The sequence below is a fragment of the Argopecten irradians genome, chromosome 7 (assembly GCF_041381155.1).
Source record: "Argopecten irradians isolate NY chromosome 7, Ai_NY, whole genome shotgun sequence".
Taxonomy (NCBI): Eukaryota; Metazoa; Mollusca; class Bivalvia; order Pectinida; family Pectinidae; genus Argopecten; species Argopecten irradians.
Genome location: NC_091140.1, coordinates 26,601,401 through 26,623,935, shown reverse-complemented (window position 1 = coordinate 26,623,935; position 22,535 = coordinate 26,601,401). Strand labels below are relative to the sequence as shown.

Below are 22,535 nucleotides of genomic sequence, written 5' to 3'. Positions count from 1 at the left end.
CAAGATAGTGTCTTGTTCGAACATCTTGTACGAACAAGTTACTATCTTGTACATACAAGTTGAGTTGAACAGCTGTTCATCACCACAGAATTGAGTCACCCGCCTGATATTTTTCGTAATTAAAGATAGTCTGTCTACTTTCCATTGCTTCAAGCACGATCACAGGTTTATTAACTTATTTGACAATATTAATAACATAAACGTATATTAATGAGGACCATATCTTTTTCATAGTCGTAATTGAAATTGCCGGATTATGAGTTGAAACTGTATAGTCACTTGCATTATTTTGAAACTGACACTGTATAGTTCCTTTCGACGAAATTGTATAGTCGCTTGTTTTATAGATAAGATACATTTAGTGATTAAATGGATATGATACATCTCCGATTAATGATAAGTTTTATCTATTAAAAAGAGGAGAAAGTAAATTTGTAATTTTCTTCAGTAATTAAAGTTAAATAATTCACACTGGTGCCATTATTGGAAATGTTGGAGCATTTATTTTACTTCAGAATAGTAGTATTGAAAATAATTAACTGCCTCCGAAACAAATCCTAGGCATTATGCCTTAATTTGAACGAGTTACTGATTGCACTGACAACAAAAGCAAAACAATTATTGTCCAAATGATGATCATAGTTAATACTCCGCTATAAACATTTACATGTATATGTTCGGAAACTTATCACAGCATCACAACTCCACAAAATGTCGCAAGGTATTTTTTTCCATTTGGCTGAAACAAAGGGTACGTAATATACGTATAGCTTCATGCGATGCCATTGTGACAGTCAACCAGTCACAGCCTTTAATACCGAAAGTTTCAACATTATACTATCTTGTACGTACAAGATAGTAACTTGCACGTACAAAATAGTAACTGTTTAGTACAAGATGCTAACGTGTTAGTACAAAATACTAACTTGTACGTACAAGATATTAACTTGTACGTACAAGATATTAACTTGTACGTACATGATACTATCTTGTACGTACAAGATACTAAGTTGTACGTACAAGATACTAAGTTGTACGTACAAGATTCTATCTTGTACGTACAATATAGCAACTTGTACGCACAAGATACTAAGTTGTACGTACAAGATAGTAACTTGTACGTACAAGATGCTAAGTTGTACTTACAAGATACGAAGTTGTACGTTCAAAATACTAGCTTGTACGTACAAGATATTAACTTTCACGTACAAGACATTAACTTGTACGTACAAGATATTAACTTGTACGTACGTACATGATACTATCTTGTACGTACAAGATACTAAGTTGTACGTACAAGATACTATCTTGTATGTACGAGATACTAAGTTGTACGTACAAAATACTAAGTTGTACGTACAAGATACTATCTTGTACGTACAATATAGTAACTTGTACGCACAAGATACTAAGTTGTACGTACAAGATACTAACTTGTACGTACAAGATACTAAGTTGTACGTACAAGATAGTAACTTGTACGTACAAGATGCTAAGTTGTACTTAACAAGATACTAAGTTGTACGTACAAGATACTAACTTGTACGTACAAAATACTAACTTGTACGTACAAGATAATAACTTGTATGTTCAAGATAAATAATTTTTGTAGTGGCCCTAATACGCCGCCGTACATTAGCCTTTGTTTTATTTGATGTGAGATTTGTTTATATATCATTATCGTATACCTTTTCTCCTTTTTGTAGTTTTTTACAACGTGGTTTCACCTCAACTTTTGACAACAATGACAACGAAAAGATTAAAATTTAAGGAAAAGACAATTTTGTGTGTGGTTATGCTATCTGCAAAAGCTAAGGACAGAATAAATATTATTTTCTGTCTACATGCAGTACATGTACAAGACCCTGACATAAGTACAAACAATTCTTCAAACTTTGACTTATATCCATATTAATCCTCCATTGTCATTCTCCTCTAGTTAGAACTGACCATGGCGATTCATACTTTCATTTATCCAAGTTACGTAACTGTAAATTTAATTCAACCAAAGAATTTTTTTCACTATTTAATTAAGATACAGAGTACGCAAATACAATATTATACTGGTGTTCAATCAGCGACGTCTCTGATTAAATCAAATAAATTGGTATGGATTTTAATATTAATTAAAAAAAATATGGTCCAATAAAATGATTCAATATATTTAATATCAAAAGTATTTCAGCACATCTTTAAGAATATAATCTTAAACAACCTTAGTCTCTGGTACACTCACTTGAATGTAGATATTTAAGTATCACAGTTTTACAGTTTACTCGTTGACATCCTCATGTCAAAAGCATTAACTTTTGAAACTTTTCATATCTATAATCTTGAAGCTTGAACTCAAAGAACGCACCAAACATTTCAAAATCCCTCTTAAAATTTATTCTCAAAGTTTACCTCAACAGGCGATTCATTTTTCGAGAGAAAACATTTTATCAAAGCTTTATCTGAAACAGATATTATTCTTTCAAATCTCGTAAATAGATTGTATCTCGGGCACTGGCCAAAAAAATAACCTTCAAAAAGTTTGGTTTGCATACTTGGAATGCATATGGATATGTTATCAGTTCATTGTTCTTAAGAACCGAACCACATTCGACCGAATTTGAAAACTATTTCAGCCATCCTCACCCCTGCATATTTCAGAGAAAAAAGATCGAAAACGTCCTGCATTACCTCGATTGCTGGATGTCTGATCCTATTGATGTACATAATATCAATAAAATATTGTTGAAATTGAAAAAAAAATTGCTGGATGTCTTCTCGCGGTCCTTGCGGCGCTTGAGCGATACCGAGAGTAGTGTATTCGCCGTGAGTCAAGCGTTGAGGTGACGCTTGCCACAATTGACTAAAATGGAAAGCAGAAACTGGTATTTTCTCGGCATTTTTATTTTCAATCGACTTTTTAGCGACATCTTGAAATAGTATATCGTCTTTGTTTTTGCCTCACAGCACAAAATTTACCCCACGCGGACGCAAAATAGAAAAAAAAACACAACTATGGCCTTATTGGAAATTGACATTACTCGGTGACCATTAGAGATACACAGTAGCCGGATAGGTCTTTTGTTCGTCAAAACTTTGTTTAGATATTATTTAGGTTTTCGGAAAACTAAAATATACAAAGCATGCTGTATAAGTTAGCTGTTTACAGTTAAGCCGAATGGCCTGTTTTATTATATGCATAAAAATACAAATGTATATGTCCTAAAATTGGTGAATTCAATCTAGAGACTTATATGTAGGCTCACATTTGCATAAAGAAATTCAACAAATTAGGTTCGAGATAAATGGTTTATAGGGTATCCTAATGTGTGTCTTAGACGGAAAAAAATAATAATTGTAGCAGAAGAAATTGATAGCCGCGGTACGAGGTAAGGTTGCTCAAAAGTTTAATGTTATACCTATCTCGAAATAGGCTCAGTTCCGCCAACAAGATAGTGATGCTTGGTTTAAACTGTATTCAAGAAAACAATTCTCGTAGAGTGGGTGTTATTTCGGGTTAAAAATCCCATTTCTTTGCAATTTAAAAACAAAATGGTTAGCATAGTGTTTACAGGCTCACAAAACCACAAAAATAAGACATGTCAAAATTTAATTTTGCATAACATTTGAAAATGTTTTACAGACTACAATATATATATACTTTTATATAGGTGTTATTTAAGGTATTCAAGCTGCGTGTACATATTTAAAGCCTGTACTTTATTTTGCTGAATTTTTCAAATCTACTGTGTTTTGCTATTCAAACGCTGCATGTGTTGTAAATAAATTGTTGTCAGTCACTGCTTGTGTTTCCTTTGAATAATGTACATCATTTTTGTATCAAACAGTTAATTTTTCACCAAAATATTTTTCAAATTGATGGAGACGGCCATTAAACTTGACTCATTCCCTGTAAGTGCCCTGGGGCTGACGGTAACAAAGGTGTAAAAAGACCAGTCAGATACAATCATCCCAGTGTTACTTATAGAGGCTAACTGTTTCACACCTCTCTTGTTTACGTATAAAAAATAAGCGTAATTTCTCTGTCCAAGCCGTGTCAAAATGGCAACCGGATGATGCGCGTTTTAGAAAAGTCAAAATAACATTTTTTTTGATCGCTGTAAAGAGGTTTTTTGCGACCTCAGGAAGGAAATTTAGTGGTCGCTAGTCGTGTTATAGACTGGCCAGTATAGTCTCTAGAATAATAAAAAAGCCCTAAAGTTTGACTTGATTATTTTTGTCTACAAGATGCTTGATTCTAGAGACTTGTCAAATCCGAATGGTGTTTGTAATTTGATACGCTAAGTTAGGCTGGATGGGAAACCACAAATTCATTAGGAGAATTAGTCTGACCTTAGGAACATTAGTCCCTCATTAACATAGCCATCGCTTTATCTTGTGGTGTAACCCCAACTCACTGAAGTGACTGAGTATACAGCTAGAGTAACCTGGTAGATAAGAGCTAGTCTGTCTTACGTGTATATTAACAAGGCTATTGCACTGAGAAGTTAACAAGTTCAATAATAAGTGTATCTTGGATGTACTAAGTTTTGTTCATCTAATCTTGTTACCAGTCTAACTGCACAACTGATAGATGATAGAGCTCACAGAGATTCTGATAATGTTTATACGAATTGATCAGATAGCTACTAAAACCTCAGTTTTCATTGTTTTAACGCCATCAACAAAGCGATTAACTTAACTTGTGTATGATGTGGAGAGAAAATCGAAAATGTAAAAATACGTCAAAGGCTGGTAACAAGCAAAGGTGAAAAGACAAGAAATTTAATTTTAATTGTAAAAATACTCAGTGTTACAATCTCTTTAGAAGGACATAACGATGATTGCTGCAGTCGCTGTGTACGCAAATTGGCAACCATTGATAAATCAATCAATCAATTCAAAGAAACTTATGTGTCAACAAGAGAAAAACTTAAACTAACTCATGGCAAAAAACAAACAGCAAGAACCCGTTGGGCCCCATTCAGTAGGCGAAAAGTTCCTTTCGAAATTTAAAATGCAGAGATTGATGACCAGGTAAGTCTTCTTACTGAAATAATCTAACATTCAGTGATAAATGATAAACTAATAACAAGCGACTATTCAATTAGATATTTCTTTTACTTGTAGACGATTATTTTTTAAACAAATTACAGATACATTACTAACAATTTATTTTTTACGATTGAACGTAAAACAGATGGTTTGATACCATTAAGGCCACGTTGGTTTAGTATTAAAACAAGACCGGAAGTATAAAGAAAAACTTACAGTGGTGTCCATGGTCGCCATATTTTATGATAAGTGACATTTTGATAACCATTCTGTTTGTTAAGCAACACTGTATCAGTAAGATTAAAGAAATGAGATAATATTTATAACAATATTTTAAGTTTCAAACTAGGGTGAGATAATCTAGAAAAAAACTGCGGAGAAAGCCTCTACAATTTAGGATCTGGTGGCCAGTCTAGTCGCGTTAGAGAGATGGTCGTTTAACAGAATTAAAATATATAGTGAAAACGCTTTGGAGGAATTGAAGTGGCCGTTTAGAGCAGAAGGTCGCTTAATGTTTTAAAATATATTATCGAAATTTGCCAACATCTCTGAGTTAAATCTTAATTACGTCATAAAACATTAATTATTGGACGAACTTAGATTTGAAGACATAATAACTTTTGTACTTCTTGAGTTCTAGCTTTTTTGTAATTTTATGTTTTAAGCCTACAGAACTATTTTGTATCCTATATCATACCATTTGACTGATAGAGCGTTCACAACAACACGAAGAAGAATGATAAGAATAGTAATAAGAATGAGAAACTTCACGAAAAAATAGGTCTTTTCACCATTTGGTGAAAAGCTTTAATAAGAATAAGAAACTTACCGAAAACAAAAAGTATTTTCACCATTTAGTGAAAAGTCCCAATAACTATATTCTGAAAGGTTGTTATATATCAAAAATTATATTGAATTATTCCTTAGTAACCGTATAAAAATTTCAACTATGTTATGTAAATATTTGTTTCTTACTACAGCGAAACGAAAGCAAGGTAAAATTCGAAAGTTATCGTTAATCGTTATTCGAATAACGAATAACTGTCTAACTTTACTTTGCTCGAAAAGAAACACTCTGCTCGCAAGTAATAACTGAATTATTGTTATAAATGATTGTCTGTCACCAGTTTCAATGTTGCCCTTGTATTGCTCATACATCTTACGTATAGACATACGTAACTCAATAGTATATGGGCTGAAATATTGTCCTCCGCCACAACCTGTAATTGGCCGTCCTTAAATTACTCAGACTGTTGATAGGATGTTACATATAAGCTAAATCACATTTCTGTATACTTTGGCTTTTGCAAAGACATTTTATTTTACTAACCTCTGCTTGATTGTCAGAATCAGAAATAGTATCAGACTTCGCCCTAGCCAGTTTTCTACTCTTATCGTTGTTATTTCTTCTCTTATCGTTGTTATTTGTCGTTTTATAAAGCATTTTTTACTCCTACGTTCATTTTGATTTTCAGAATTCGGAATTTAATTTAGTGAAGGATCGTTTACAGGAGAGGAAGTTTGTGAGTCAATGTCATGTCTGTCAATATCACCGAAACATTTCCCGTTGAATCTGCTAGCACAGCCATTTTCAACTGCTTACAGAAGCTTGCTGACCTAAGTTCTATCTCATACTTTCCATGAAACTTTCGATGCACTGTTGTTTCATGTCCCATGTGGCGCGATGCTTTTTCCAATTCTGTTACATTCATGCTTATGATCTGTGTCACAGTCCCCTATATATCTTGAAGCGCTGTTGGTGTCATTAAGGGATGTTCTATTTTTTCTACACTTGGTTACACCTTCATGCCCTCAGACAGATATATCATCTTAAATTTCGTATATGATGTGATATACAGCGTGCCGTATAAATGTCACTAGGTATCAAAAAACAAAAAACACGCCAGGGCTCTAATGGATTGCTAAAAAACAATTCCATGTCAACGCTTCAGATTCAAACTAATGAAAATTTGGTAGAAAACAAACTTACGGGTTAGGTAATCCATGTCTAATTGTCATCCATTGTCATGTGTGTGTAATACATTAGTTTTATCGGTGTTCATTGGTCAATTTAGAATCAAGGGATTAGGCCAAAGTGGCTAAACATCATGCCATGGGAGTGCATCTTAAGCCTAATCGGAAGGGGTTATGACAAAAGCATAAGTTTAGGTGCCGTTATTTTATGAGGATGTAACATTTTGTGAAAGAATATGTTAAGGTTTAGATTAAAAGTACCATGTGGATATGTATACTGTGCCGTACTGCGGATTGGATGCATTGGATTGATATAATTTGCACTTCGTCCATTTTGTAGAGTTGTTTATTCACGTCATATACGTCATCCACATCATATACATCTCGCCGTTAATAACTGTGATGATATTTCACTAATACCTACTCGGAAAGGCCGAATATAATTATAACCATTTTCTGCTGACGTTTTATACCTATTCCTTCTTGCCCTTTATAGGTTTTGAGTTTATATCGTTATAGTTGTAGGACTTTCATTACAAATAATAATAAAAATTAAAACAAAAAATGCATCAAGTAGGTAATTTATTTCATCCTTGTGAAAGAACAAAGCGTGCTAACACAATAATAATATTTTATATTTAAACTCAAAAAAGGATAGAACATGAAGGTATACATGTCACTAAAGACTGCAGAAATCATCGTGATCCTTTAGCAAATTAACAGATCTATGCTGTTCTTTGTTTCTAAATATAGTGGTCAGTTCAATGCCGGTATTGGACTTGATAATGCAGAATTAGAGCTTTATCTGTATGTGCTGCCTGTTGTGCAATACAAGCTTATTATTCCGTGTACAGAAATCCCGTTATACTGTAGGCCTTGGAAAAACCTTGCCTCTTTTATGTTTCTATAGCGATACTGCTGCGAATTTCATGGACACCATAGTCTATTTTCTTCCACAAACTTTGACAGTTGACCTTTTATATTCAATCATCTTATTTAACATGTCAAAGCGAGTAACACTGGCATAATTCGTCCGAGCCTTTGATAAGAAAACAATAGTACTCCGATTAAATTGATGATACTTAGGCGCAGACATACATGCTTTGGTTACATATGGCTATATAGATATCGTAGTTGCAGCTGTCAGTTTTTGACATTAAGCTTTTCTAAGGCTAAACCTACTAAAATGTTTTTGTCAGTTTTACCGGTCCTTAGTCTTGGAAAAGTATCAAATCGGAGAAAGAATGTAGGCGAGTTTCCCAAAACATTATTGCCGAGAATTTTCCTACATTTCCTGTCCAGTTCAGCTTCCGTTGTGTGTAAATCATTGTTCAGTATATAACAAGCACACACTTCCTCCAGGAGCCGTTTGTCTGGTACAGGCACCACAGCCACATCCTTGATCTCTGGGAAGTTGGAGATAGCTGCCTCCACTACGCTGATCAATACCTTCATACCTCCTCGTTTTATGACGTCCCTGGATTTGCCTCTCAAGAAAAGCTTGCCTTCCGATGATATAAATCCAATGTCCCCAGTACGGAACCAGCCGCCATCAGTAAAGGATGCTGCGTTCAGTTCCGGAGAGTTCCAATAGGACTTCATCATCGACCTAGCCCTTACTAGGATGTCGCCTAGTTCTCCACGAATAAGAGTTTCATCACCGGGTCCGGTAATCTTGACCTCATATCCCGGAAACAGCTCACCGATATAACCTTCGTCTGTGTCCAGTGAAAGTGCTGTAAAAGACACCCACCAGGTCTCGGACAACCCGTAACCCAAGAACAGTTTCTCCGTACATTTGCCGATGATTTCAGTGATATGTCTTCCGACGCTTTGCCCTCCGGTGGTGATGGCAGACATTTTGTATCCCTGTTCTACAATTCTATCCAAGTTTTCCAGGATATCGATCAGTGTATAAGGAAGCAAAAGTGCTGTAGTACATCGTTCCTCCTTAATGATACTCCAAACAGTCATAATATTATCTTTCATCAAGGCGATTTCAGTTACTGTGAACACTCGTTTGGTGCCTCTCAGGATACTGATCACGGGTATACCACCACTCCAGCAGAATGGTCGGTCGTTGTAAAATGTTTCTTCCTGGTTGACGGTCGTCGATCCTACGCCAACGTCCTGATAATTAATAATTGACAAATGAGTGTTCTCAACCATCTTTGGAACTCCGGTTGAGCCAGAAGTAAGAAAAATAACTGCAGTACTCTCTGGCTGCACCTTGGGCAACGACAGCTCTTCCTGTTCTGGTGTGAGAGTAACATCGGCTAGTGAAGAGAAAGGAGATAAAGGTGTCGACTGTTTTAGCAAGAGAATATTCAAATCATTCTTTGTGGCTTCCATACTATTGACATATTCCACCATGTCCAACATATACTGTTCATCTCGGCCTACATCGATGAGAATAACATTACATTTTATGAACTTTAAAGTTGTCAAAGTCTCTGCAAACGACTCAGATGTTTTGTACGTCTGGGCTGCCACAGCTCCTGTTGCGAAGATGGCGAACTCCCCAATAATCCATTCTAGCGAGTTTGGTCCTATTATAGCGACGGTATCGCCAGGTTTGACTCCCTTAGTAATAAGATATTTTGCAATATACGTTGATTTGTTCAGGAGTTCAGCATACGTCAGTGATCTTCTTCCTTTGCCTAGACCCCTTTCAACGCAGATTTCTTTATCAGGATTTCTCTGCGTATTCTCCTGCACTATATCGGGAATCGCCTTGTACAGGAGTGGTACAGGATTCGGAGAGGAAAGATAGCTTAGTTGGTTCGCCATAATTAGGATACAGTGGTCGTTATTCTGAAAACAATATATACATCTGGTAACTCATACTGTCAAAAACATAGATGAAGCCTGACTTTATGAAATAAATTATGTATACATTATTGCTTTTATCAATTAAAAATGGTTTTCAAATCACACAGAGATGATGTTAAAGAAAGTAAAATTATCAAATTAGAAACGAATGGTGATTACAAAATACGTGCCATAACTTAGCGAAAGTGATTTTTATCAGTCGACTATTGATGAGGATGATATTTTTTGATAACATATTGAGTGATGATGTAAGTGTATATCATGATCATTGTCGAGGATGATGATTCATTATGATAATATAATATTTATGTCATGTTGAATTATGATGTGAGTGGGTCTATCGGTTTATGATGATCTTTGATGATAATGTACATGGTAGATAATAATACAATAATTTTCCTGTTTGATAATAATATATTGGTATGCTTAACGATGATGCGAATATAAGTGATGATCATTGATGAGGCAAAATGATGTGAATGTGATGGTCATTTTTGAGGATAATGATGAAAAACGAAGACGACAATATTTTCATATCATCCTGAATATGATGTGAATTGGTGTTTATGTCGTGAGTGAGGAAACATGTATCTCTGAATATGTATAATTCTCTTCAAAATTAAAATAAATATAGAAAAAAATAACTATTTTTATTTACATGCGGAAAACTAATAAAAAATCATCAGTAATCTTTTGCAAGCCATAGACTAAGCTTTGAAAAAATCCTAAAGCAATATGTTTAAAGTTTAAATTATAAGCATTGGCTATGAAACAGAATGTATTCACTGTAATAGTTCTGGTTTTTAATACTTTATATGATATGTTCAGATGAAATTACTGAAGAAGAAATGACTTAAAATTACTAGAACTCTTGTAAAATGTGAATAGAATTTATAGACCACAGCTTGGTTCTTTCTTTGACCATATATACTCATTTAACTGCATTATTGACGTAAATATGATTTTTGACAGTGCTGCCGGTATTTTGAAGTCTAATATAACTTTAACAAATTAAAACCTATGTATTTGTTGTAATTGTTTACCGCGTGTGGTGGTAAATAACATATCAAAAGCTCTTTTTTTATTCGTGATTATGACATTTACGGCATAAATAACTTAAGATAATATTTCAGTGGAATATATGGTGTATATAAATTTCAGCATTGTGCAGATATATTTCACATAAACTTTTACGAATATTTTGATCCTAGATGCAATATTTACATTTATTTATTTATTTATTCCATTTTGTACATATTTTTTTTAATTAACTGGGATTACTAAAGAAAATAGTTTTATAAAAATGATTTTATCAATGATATTTTATCAGAACTAAAAGTAACTCTATTTATTTTAACAGACATAAAATAAATTGCGTTTGTCGACTTTGATTTTGATAGATATATTAATGCTGTCAGTTTTCTAATTTGTCAATCTTATCAGAATTCAATTTTCCTTATCATTTCCGTAGACTACGTATAAACGTTTTTATGGAGTAGACAATGAACACTGAACTTTGATTAGAATGCTAACATGTAATTGTTATAAAATCATAAATAAATATAATAGGTCTAAATAAGTTAGTACACAATTACTTACCTGATCCCTTACTTTCTTTCCGTGACAAAGACCAATTGATATTTCTTTAGAAACCAGACAGTTGATATAAATATAAGTTGGTTATTATGCTATTCCGTGTAACAGAGATGACAAAGTCATGACAGAGCAAACTAATCCTTATGTTTCTATGTGTACGGTAATTTTATGTCATTCTTTATTCAAAAAAAATTAAAGAAATTTAAAAGTATAAAAAATATATGGTTGTGTGTTGAATTAATCTACTCCTGTGTAAGGACACTTAAATATGGGCTCCCGCATAAGTTGCGCTCAAATACTTATCGGAAAACGAAAAAAGATATTCTTTATTTTGTCGCCAATGCCTACAGTTATAAACCAAGATTACCAAGTAGTTCGAAGTATAAGTAATTCAAATATATATAATTGTCTTTGATTTGTTTGTAACCAACAAATAAAAGCAAGACCGCGTGTGTACGGAATGTACCGACGGTTTCCGATCGAACTTACATTCGGAGCTGGGCATGTACGTCGTGCTGTTAACGCGGTAAAGAATGGAAATAGCAATGGTCAATTTTCAACAAAAGCCTGGTAGTCCAAGATTATTCTATGATATGAAACAGACAGAAAATAAAAATTTCTCAAATCCAATCTGTTAAAACAGAATAATGGACACTTATGAAGAAGTAAAAAGGTAAACGTATGTAACTTCGTTATGAAAATGCAAAGCTACATGTACTATCTGACAGGTACAACTTTGCACGTTGGGTTACAGAAGGGGTACGAGATATGATAAAATAAGAAATAATAATATCGATATTTTGCTGATATTATCCAATTAAAACTTTTTAAGGATTATAATAAACCTGACTTTCTCTCTCGATGAGAGCTGTTGTATACCTGACAAATACGTATATGTACCTGGTACATAGAGAATACATGGTCAGTGTCTTAAAATATGAACTGTATTTTAACGAGGGTTAAGGAAGACAAAAGTGGCGAGTCTCCGGCGAAAGTTTGTCTTCATTTTATTACTTTTTAACTAATATTTGGAAAGATCGATGATCTACACAGACGTACAAATCATGTACATGTATATTAAGGTAATGAAAATAGTTTAAACAAGACTATTTAGTTATTGGAAATATACATGTAGTTAGTTATAATTTGTTTTAACGGCGTCAATATAATTGTGCCTATTTCTAGGTTGTTTTGTCTCCCTAATCTACCAGCAGACACGTATATGTACATGTACAAATACACGTGTATATTCGCGTACAGACAGCTGTCTAATTTTGGTTAACTGCATAATAAGGCGAATTATATATTTTATATCAGATTTTCATTTTTTTTTTCATTTCGTTGATTCTTTCTGATTTAATTTTATCACATTATGCTCACGATCTCTTTCACATTATTCATGCATTTTGTTATTACCCTTGTTGGACGCTAGACGAAGCGGGACATCTGCTGGGTCATAGAACAGTCGTATAATTTGAGGATTATCGACGTGAAATTAACATGATATGTGTAAAAGATGTTGCCCAGTAATGAATTTCAATATTTACATTCATATTTACAAAACTAACAATGCGTAAATGAGCTCACGGTGTAAGTTAGATGATAACGATGTTTAAGATGTTTTTTGTGATGATACCTAGTCATTAGCCTTTGTTTTATCTGATGTTAGATTTGATTATATAGCATTATCGTATACCTTTTCTCCTTTTTGTAGCTTTTTACCACGTGGTTTCACCTCAACTTTTGACAACAATGACAACCAAAAGATTAAAGTTTAAGGAAAAGACAACTTTGTGTGTGGTTATGCTATCTGCAAAAGCTAAGGGCAGAACAAAACGTGTTTTCTGTCTACATACAGTACTTAAACAACACCCTGACATAAGTACAAACAATTCTTTAAACTTTGACTTATATCCATCTTAATCCTCCATTGTCATTTTCTGCTAGTTAGCACTGACCATGGCGATTCATACTTTCATTTATCCAAGCTACGTTACTGTACTACCACAACTACATAATTGAAACACGGTTTGTTTAAGAAAACTATATAACATACCATTTAATATTTGGAAATTTAATTCAACCAAAGAAAATTTTCACTATTTTATTAAGAAACAGATTACAAACATACAGTATTATACTTGTGTTCAATCAGCGACGTCTCTGGTTCAATTAAATAAATTGATATGGATTTTAATATTAATTTTAAAAAATGGTTCAATAAAATGATGTAATATATTTAATATAAAACGTTTCTCAGCACATTTTTAATAATATAACCTTAAACAACCTTAGTCTCTGGTACACTCACTTGAATTGGGATATTCAAGTATCACAGTTTTACAGTTTTACTCGTTGACATCACGATGTCAAAGGCATTAATGTTTGAAACTTTTAATATTTATAATCTTGAAGCTTGAATTTAAAGAACGCACCAAACATATCAAATCCCTCTATCAATTTATTCTCAAGTTTACCTCAACAGGCGATTCATTTTTCGAGAGAAAACATATTATCAGAGCTTTATCTTAAACAGATATTATTCCTTCAAATGTAACAATACGTCAAAGTCTGGTAACAAGCAAAGGTGAAAAGACAGAAAATTTCTTTTTAATTGTAAAAATACTCAGTGTTACAATCTCTTTAGAAGGACATAGCGATGTTTTCTGCCGTCTCTGTGTACGCAAATTGGCAACCACTGAAAAATCAATCAATCAATTCAAAGAAACATATATGTCGAAAAGAGAAAAAACTAACTCATGGCAAAAAAAAAAAAAACAAAAAACAACCTGCAAAGTGTCTACAAGAACCCGTCGGGCCCCATCCAATAGGCGGAAATTTCCTTTCGAAATTGAAAATGAAGAGAGATCGATGACCAGGTAAGTCTTCTTACTGTAATATTTTATCTAACATTCAGTGATAAATGATAAACAATTAACAAACGACTATTCAATTAGATATTTCTTTTATTTGTAGACGTTTCCTTTTGAAATAAATAACAGATACTGAACTAACAATTTATTATTTACGATTGAACATATAACAGATGGTTTGATACCATTAAGGCCACGTTGGTTTAGTATTAAAACATGACCGGACGTATAAAGTAAAAATACATGCGCAGTGGTGTCCATGGTGGCCATATTGTATGATAAGTGACATTTTGATAACCATTCCGTTTGTTGAGCAACACTGTATCAGTAAGATTAAAGAAATGAGATAATCTTTATAACAATATTCTAAGTTTCAAACAAGGCGCAGATAATTTAGTAAATATTTGCTGAGAAAGCCTTCAATCAACAACTTAGGGTATGTTGGCTATTCTAGTCACGTTAGAGAGATGGTCGTTTAATCGAATTAAAATATATAGTGAAAACGCTTGGGAGGAATTGAAGTGGTCTTTTTGATCAGAAGATCGCTTAATATTTTAAAATATATTATCGAAACTTGCCAAAATCTCTGAATTAAATATTAATATCGTCATAAAACATTAATCATTGGACCAATTTTAGATTTGAAGAAATAATAGCGTTTATACATCTTGAGTTATAGCTTTTTTGTAATTTTATGTTTTAAGCCTACAGAACTATTTTGTATCCTATATCATACCATTTGACTGATAGAGCGTTCACAACAACACGAAGAAGAATGATAAGAATAATAATAAGAATAAGAAACTTCACGAAAAAATAGGTCTTTTCACCATTTGGTGAAAAGGCTTAATAAGAATAAGAAACTTACCGAAAACAAAAAGTATTTTCACCATTTAGTGAAAAGTCCCAATAACTATATTCTGAAAGGTTGTTATATATCAAAAATTATATTGAATTATTCCTTAGTAACCGTATTAACATTTCAAATATGTTATGTAAATATTTGTTTCTTACTACAGCGAAACGAAAGCAAGGTAAAATTCAAAAGTTATCGTTAATCGTTATTCGAATAACGAATAACTGTCTAACTTTACTTTGCTCGAAAAGAAACGCTCTGCTCGCAAGTAATAACTGAATTATTTTTTTTCTTTTCTAAATGATTGTCTGTCACCAGTTTCAATGTTGCCCTTGTATTGATCATACATCTTACGTATAGACATACGTAACTCAATAGTATATGGGCTGAAATATTGTCCTCCGCCATCTTATGCTTGTCCATGTATAATACAAATGTCTGTACTGTTCCCTATATGTTTGTCATACAACTTGTAATTGGCCGTCCTTAAATTACTCAGACTGTTGATAGAATGTTACATATAAGCTAAATCACATTTCTGTATACTTTGGCTTTTGCAAAGACATTTTATTTTACAAACCCCTGCTTGATTGTCAGAATCAGAAATAGTATCAGACTTCGCCCTAGCCAGTTTGCTACTCTTATCGTTGTTATTTCTTCTCTTATCGTTGTTATTTGTCGTTTTATAAAGCATTTTTTACTCCTACGTTCATTTTGATTTTCAGAATTCGGAATTTAATTTAGTGAAGGATCATTTACAGGAGAGGAAGTTTGTGAGTCAATGTCATGTCTGTCAATATCACCGAAACATTTCCCGTTGAATCTGCTAGCACAGCCATTTTCAACTGCTTACAAAAGCTTGCTGACCTAAGTTCTATCTCATACTTTTCATGAAACTTTCGATGCACTGTTGTTTCATGTCCCATGTGGCGCGATACTTTTTCCAATTCTGTTACATTCATGCTTATGATCTGTGTCACAGTCCCCTAGATATCTTGAAGCGCTGTTGGTGTCATTAAGGGTTGTTCTATGTTTTTCTACACTTGGATACACCTTCATGCCCTCAGACAGATATATCATCTTAAATTTCGTATATGATGTGATATACAGCGTGCCGTATAAATGTCACTAGGTATCAAAAAACACGCCAGGGCTCTAATGGATTGCTCAAAAACAATTTCATGTCAACACTTCAGATTCAAACTAATGAAAATTTGGTAGAAAACAAACTTACCGGTTAGGTAGTCCATGTCTAATTGTCATCCATGGTCATGTGTGTGTAATACATTAGTTTTATCGGTGTTCATTGGTCAATTTAGAATCAAGGGATTAGGCCAAAATGGCTAAACATCATGCCCTGGGATTGCATCTTAAGCCTAATCGGAAGGGGTTATGACAAAAGCATAAGTTTAGGTGCCGTTATTTTATGAGGATGTAACATTTTGTGAAAGAATATGTTAAGGTTTAGATTGAAAGTACCATGTGGATATGTATACTGTGCCGTAATGCGGATTGGATTCATTGGATTGATATAGTTTGCACTTCGTCCATTTTGTAGAGTTGTTTATTCACGTCATATACGTCATCCACATCATATACATCTCGCCGTTAACAACTGTGATGATATTTCACTAATACCTACTCGGAAAGGCCGAATATAATTATAACCATTTTTCTGCTGACGTTTTATACCTATTCCTTCTTGCCCTTTATAGGTTTTGAGTTTATATCGTTATAGTTGTAGGACTTTCATTACAAATAATAATAAAAATCAAAACAAAAAATGCATCAAGTAGGTAATTTATTTCATCCTTGTGAAAGAACAAAGCGTGCTAACACAATAATAATGTTTTATATTTAAACTCAAAAAAGGATAGAACATGAAGGAAAATAGCTACAAAGAATTTTTAGATATACATGTCACTAAAGACTGCAGAAATCATCGTGATCTTTTAGCAAATTAACAGATCTATGCTGTTCTTTGTTTCTAAATATAGTGGTCAGTTCCATGCCCGTATTGGACTTGATAATGCAGAATTAGAGCTTTATCTGTATGTGCTGCCTGTTGTGCAATACAAGCTTATTATTCCGTGTACAGAAATCCCGTTATACTGTAGGCCTTGGAAAAACCTTGCCTCTTTTATGTTTCTATAGCGATACTGCTGCGAATTTCATGGACACCATAGTCTATTTTCTTCCACAAACTTTGACAGTTGACCTTTTATATTCAATCATCTTATTTAACATGTCAAAGCGAGTAACACTGGCATAATTCGTCCGAGCCTTTGATAAGAAAACAATAGTACTCCGATTAAATTGATGATACTTAGGCGCAGACATACATGCTTTGGTTACATATGGCTATATAGATATCGTAGTTGCAGCTGTCAGTTTTTGACATTAAGCTTTTCTAAGGCTAAACCTTTTAAAATGTTTTTGTCAGTTTTACCGGTCCTTAGTCTTGGAAAAGTATCAAATCGGAGAAAGAATGTAGGCGAGTTTCCCAAAACATTATTGCCGAGAATTTTCCTACATTTCCTGTCCAGTTCAGCTTCCGTTGTGTGTAAATCATTGTTCAGTATATAACAAGCACACACTTCCTCAAGGAGCCGTTTGTCTGGTACAGGCACCACAGCCACATCCTTGATCTCTGGAAAGTTGGAGATAGCTGCCTCCACTACGCTGATCAATACCTTCATACCTCCTCGTTTTATGACGTCCCTGGATTTGCCTCTCAAGAAAAGCTTGCCTTCCGATGATATAAATCCAATGTCCCCAGTACGGAACCAGCCGCCATCAGTAAAGGATGCTGCGTTCAGTTCCGGAGAGTTCCAATAGGACTTCATCATCGACCTAGCCCTTACTAGGATGTCGCCTAGTTCTCCACGAATAAGAGTTTCATCACCGGGTCCGGTAATCTTGACCTCATATCCCGGAAACAGCTCACCGATATAACCTTCGTCTGTGTCCAGTGAAAGTGCTGTAAAAGACACCCACCAGGTCTCGGACAACCCGTAACCCAAGAACAGTTTCTCCGTACATTTGCCGATGATTTCAGTGATATGTCTTCCGACGCTTTGCCCTCCGGTGGTGATGGCAGACATTTTGTATCCCTGTTCTACAATTCTTTCCAAGTTTTCCAGGATATCGATCAGTGTATAAGGAAGCAAAAGTGCTGTAGTACATCGTTCCTCCTTAATGATACTCCAAACAGTCATAATATTATCTTTCATCAAGGCGATTTCAGTTACTGTGAACACTCGTTTGGTGCCTCTCAGGATACTGATCACGGGTATACCACCACTCCAGCAGAATGGTCGGTCGTTGTAAAATGTTTCTTCCTGGTTGACGGTCGTCGATCCTTCGCCAACGTCCTGATAATTAATAATTGACAAATGAGTGTTCTCAATCATCTTTGGAACTCCGGTTGAGCCAGAAGTAAGAAAAATAATTGCAGTACTTTCTGGCTGCACCTTGGGCAACGACAGCTCTTCCTGTTCTGGTGTGAGAGTAACATCGGCTAGTGAAGAGAAAGGAGATAAAGGTGTCGACTGTTTTAGCAAGAGAATATTCAAATCATTCTTTGTGGCTTCCATACTATTGACATATTCCACCATGTCCAACATATACTGTTCATCTCGGCCTACATCGATGAGAATAACATTACATCTTATGAACTCTAAATTTTTCAAAGTCTCCGCAAACGACTCAGATGTTTTGTACGTCTGGGCTGCCACAGCTCCTGTTGCGAAGATGGCGAACTCCCCAATTATCCATTCTAGCGAGTTTGGTCCTATTATAGCGACGGTATCGCCAGGTTTGACTCCCTTAGTAATAAGATATTTTGCAATATAAGTTGATTTGTTCAGCAGTTCAGCATACGTCAGTGATCTTCTTCCTTTGCCTAGACCCCTTTCAACGCAGATTTCTTTATCAGGATTTCTCTGCGTATTCTCCTGCACTATATCGGGAATCGCCTTGTACAGGAGTGGTACAGGATTCGGAGAGGAAAGATAGCTTAGTTGGTTCGCCATAATTAGGATACAGTGGTCGTTATTCTGAAAACAATATATACATCTGGTAACTCATACTGTCAAAAACATAGATGAAGCCTGACTTTATGAAATAAATTATGTATACATTATTGCTTTAATCAATTAAAAATGGTTTTCAAATTACACAGAGATGATGTTAAAGAAAGTAAAATTATCAAATTAGAAACGAATGGTGATTACAAAATACGTGCCATAACTTAGCGAAAGTGATTTTTATCAGTCGACTATTGATGAGGATGATATTTTTTGATAACATATTGAGTGATGATGTAAGTGTATATCATGATCATTGTCGAGGATGATGATTCATTATGATAATATGATATTTATGTCATGTTGAATTATGATGTGAGTGGGTCTATCGGTTTATGATGATCTTTGATGATAATGTACCTGGTAGATAATAATACAATAATTTTCCTGTTTGATAATAATATATTGGTATGCTTAACGATGATGCGAATATAAGTGATGATCATTGGTGAGGGAAAATGATATGAATGTGATGGTCATTTTTGAGGATAATGATGATAAACGAAGATGACAATATATTAATATCATCCTGAATATGATGTGAATTGGTGTTTATGTCGTGAGTGAGGAAACATGTATCTCTGAATATGTATAATTCTCTTCAAAATTAAAATAAATATAGAAAAAATAGCTATTTTTATTTACATGCGGAAAACTAATAAAAAATCATCAGTAATCTTTTGCAAGCCGTAGACTAAGCTTTGAAAATATCAAAAATAGGGATTGGATTTCGTTTTTATGTTAACCATGCTTGTATGGAGCAATTCCTTTAAGAATATATTCTATGGGGCGCGTTTTACATATATTCTTAGCGGAATTGCTCCATACAAGCATGGTTAACATAAAAACGAAATCCAATCCCTATATTTACACTCACACGACTTTTTATTAATATTTTATGCAATAAAATCGTCATTTGAAAGTGACGTAATTATTCAATAAAAGTCGGTCAAAAGTGGGAGGAGCTTACTCAATTGAACAGCGAATGATGACGCTTCACGTAAGGTAGAATTATTCATCCGCGACGACAAAAAAAAGTTCAATATTTTAGTGTAAAATAAACATGACAAACAAAGTAAATTTCAGAGTTAATTTTATTTAATCAGGTCAGAACTTTAAATAGGTATTCAATTTTGCTTAAAGTTTATATATAGCGTAATAACATAAAGTATTTGTTCACGGCCACATGTGTGAACTCGGTGACCGTTATTGTGCAGCGAGGCGAGGCTGACGCACGCTTACACACTGGAGTTTTCCGAAGTTGTCAAAACACCAGTGTTCAAGTAGCTAAATTTGTTTGAGATTGTCGTCTGACTTGACGATATTACATCCTTCGGAGCCATGTGATTATATAATCTACGCTTAGATCCATCGCCATCTATGGAACAACTTCACTTATATGTATTTGTGGTGACGCGTAACTGTCAACACGTGGATTACTAGCGGTGCATGTTTTATAATACACATGATTAAATTCTCAAAGAACAAAGACAAGAGGATATGTTTATAACTGACCTCAGCTCTATCAGAGGGTCTCACGCCCGTCCACCCCAAAGACTCGATCGTAGGACGAACATAGGCACATACATTTGTAGGTAATGTTTACATTTGACACCCATCATTTTTAACAAAAATGAAAGCACGTCGGCCCGGTCGGGATATTTTTCCGTTTCTTTATACAATTGTTAATTCAAAAATTGTTTGAATCATATATAAATATAAAACATGTATATATTGTTTAGATTTTTCCAAAATTCTATGAAAAACAACAATATACACGTAATGTTGCGTCAAAATGTAAACAAAGCCATGTGTTTCTTTTTTAAAAAAGTAGTCCTTTTACGTTGCACAGAACATTTTCATACGCAAGTTCAAAGTTCAATGTTACCATGCAGTTATGGTAAACAAAATCGGCTAGTATTAGAGTATAGTGACCAAGCCTAGCAAGTGTAAATATAGCAATATGTTTAAAGTTGAAATTATAAGCATTGGCTATGAAACAGAATGTATTCACTGTAATAGTTCTGGTTTTTAATACTTTACTTGATATGTTCAGATGAAATTACTGAAGAAGAAATGACTTAAAATTACTAGAACTCTTGTAAAATGTGAATAGAATTTATAGACCACAGCTTGGTTCTTTGTTTGACCATATGTACTCATTCAACTGCATTATTGACGTAAATATGATTTTTGACAGTACTGCCGGTATTTTGAAGTCTAATATAACTTTAACAAATTAAAACCTATGTATTTGTTGTAATTGTTTACCGTGTGTGGTGGTAAATAACATATCAAAAGCTCTTTTTTTTATTCGTGATTATGAAATTTACGGCATGAATAACTTAAGATAATATTTCAGTTTAATATATGGTGTATATAAATTTCAGCATTGTGCAGATATATTTCACATAAACTTTTACGAATATTTTGATCCTAGATGCAATATTTACATTTATTTATTTATTCCATTTTGTGCATACTTTTTGAAATTAACTGGGATTACTAAAGAAAATAGTTTATTAAAAATTATTTTATCAATGATATTTTATCAGAACTAAAAGTAACTCTATTCATTTTAACAGACATAAAATAACTTGCGTTTGTCGACTTTGATTTTGATAGATATATTAATGCTGTCAGTTTTCTAATTTGTCAATCTTATCAGAATTCAATTTTCCTTATCATTTCCGTAGACTACGTATAAACGATTTTATGGAGTAGACAATGAACACTGAACTTTGATTAGAATGCTAGCATGTTATTGTTATAAAATCATAAGTAAATATAATAGGTCTAAATAAATTAGTACACAATTACCTACCTGATCCCTTACTTGCTTTCCGTGACAAAGACCAATTGGTATTTCTTTAGAAACCAGACAATTAATATAAAAATAAGTTGGTTATTATGCTATTCCGTGTAACAGAGATGACAAAGTCATGACAGAGCAAACTAATCCTTATGTTTCTATGTGTACGGTAATTTTATGTCATTCTTTATTCAAAAAAAATTAAAGAAATTTAAAAGTATAAAAAATATATGGTTGTGTGTTGAATTAATCTACTCCTGTGTAAGGACACTTAAATATGGGCTCCCGCATAAGTTGCGCTCAAATACTTATCGGAAAACGAAAAAAGATATTCTTTATTTTGTCCCCAATGCCTACAGTTATAAACCAAGATTACCAAGTAGTTCGAAGTATAAGTAATTCAAATATATATAATTGTCTTTGATTTGTTTGTAACCAACAAATAAAAGCAAGACCGC

At 33.8% G+C, this 22,535-nt stretch overlaps 2 protein-coding genes across 2 annotated transcripts; both read right to left on the bottom strand.

The window, feature by feature from the left end:
- Positions 1-7,568: 7,568 nt before the first annotated feature.
- Positions 7,569-11,583, bottom strand: LOC138326897 (putative acyl--CoA ligase YdaB). Its single transcript, XM_069272878.1, has 2 exons — positions 11,452-11,583; positions 7,569-9,834 (listed from the first exon to the last, which is right to left on the bottom strand). The coding sequence occupies exon 2, from the start codon at positions 9,808-9,810 to the stop codon at positions 8,164-8,166; it is 1,647 nt and encodes a 548-aa protein (XP_069128979.1). The 5' UTR covers positions 9,811-9,834; positions 11,452-11,583; the 3' UTR covers positions 7,569-8,163.
- Positions 11,584-16,961: 5,378 nt separating this feature from the next.
- Positions 16,962-22,223, bottom strand: LOC138326896 (putative acyl--CoA ligase YdaB). Its single transcript, XM_069272877.1, has 2 exons — positions 22,090-22,223; positions 16,962-19,235 (listed from the first exon to the last, which is right to left on the bottom strand). The coding sequence occupies exon 2, from the start codon at positions 19,209-19,211 to the stop codon at positions 17,565-17,567; it is 1,647 nt and encodes a 548-aa protein (XP_069128978.1). The 5' UTR covers positions 19,212-19,235; positions 22,090-22,223; the 3' UTR covers positions 16,962-17,564.
- Positions 22,224-22,535: the final 312 nt, after the last annotated feature.

Coding starts and splice junctions, on each gene's coding strand:
- LOC138326897 (XM_069272878.1), bottom strand. CDS start 9,810: ATGGCGAACCAACTAAGCTATCTTTCCTCTCCGAATCCTGTACCACTC.
- LOC138326896 (XM_069272877.1), bottom strand. CDS start 19,211: ATGGCGAACCAACTAAGCTATCTTTCCTCTCCGAATCCTGTACCACTC.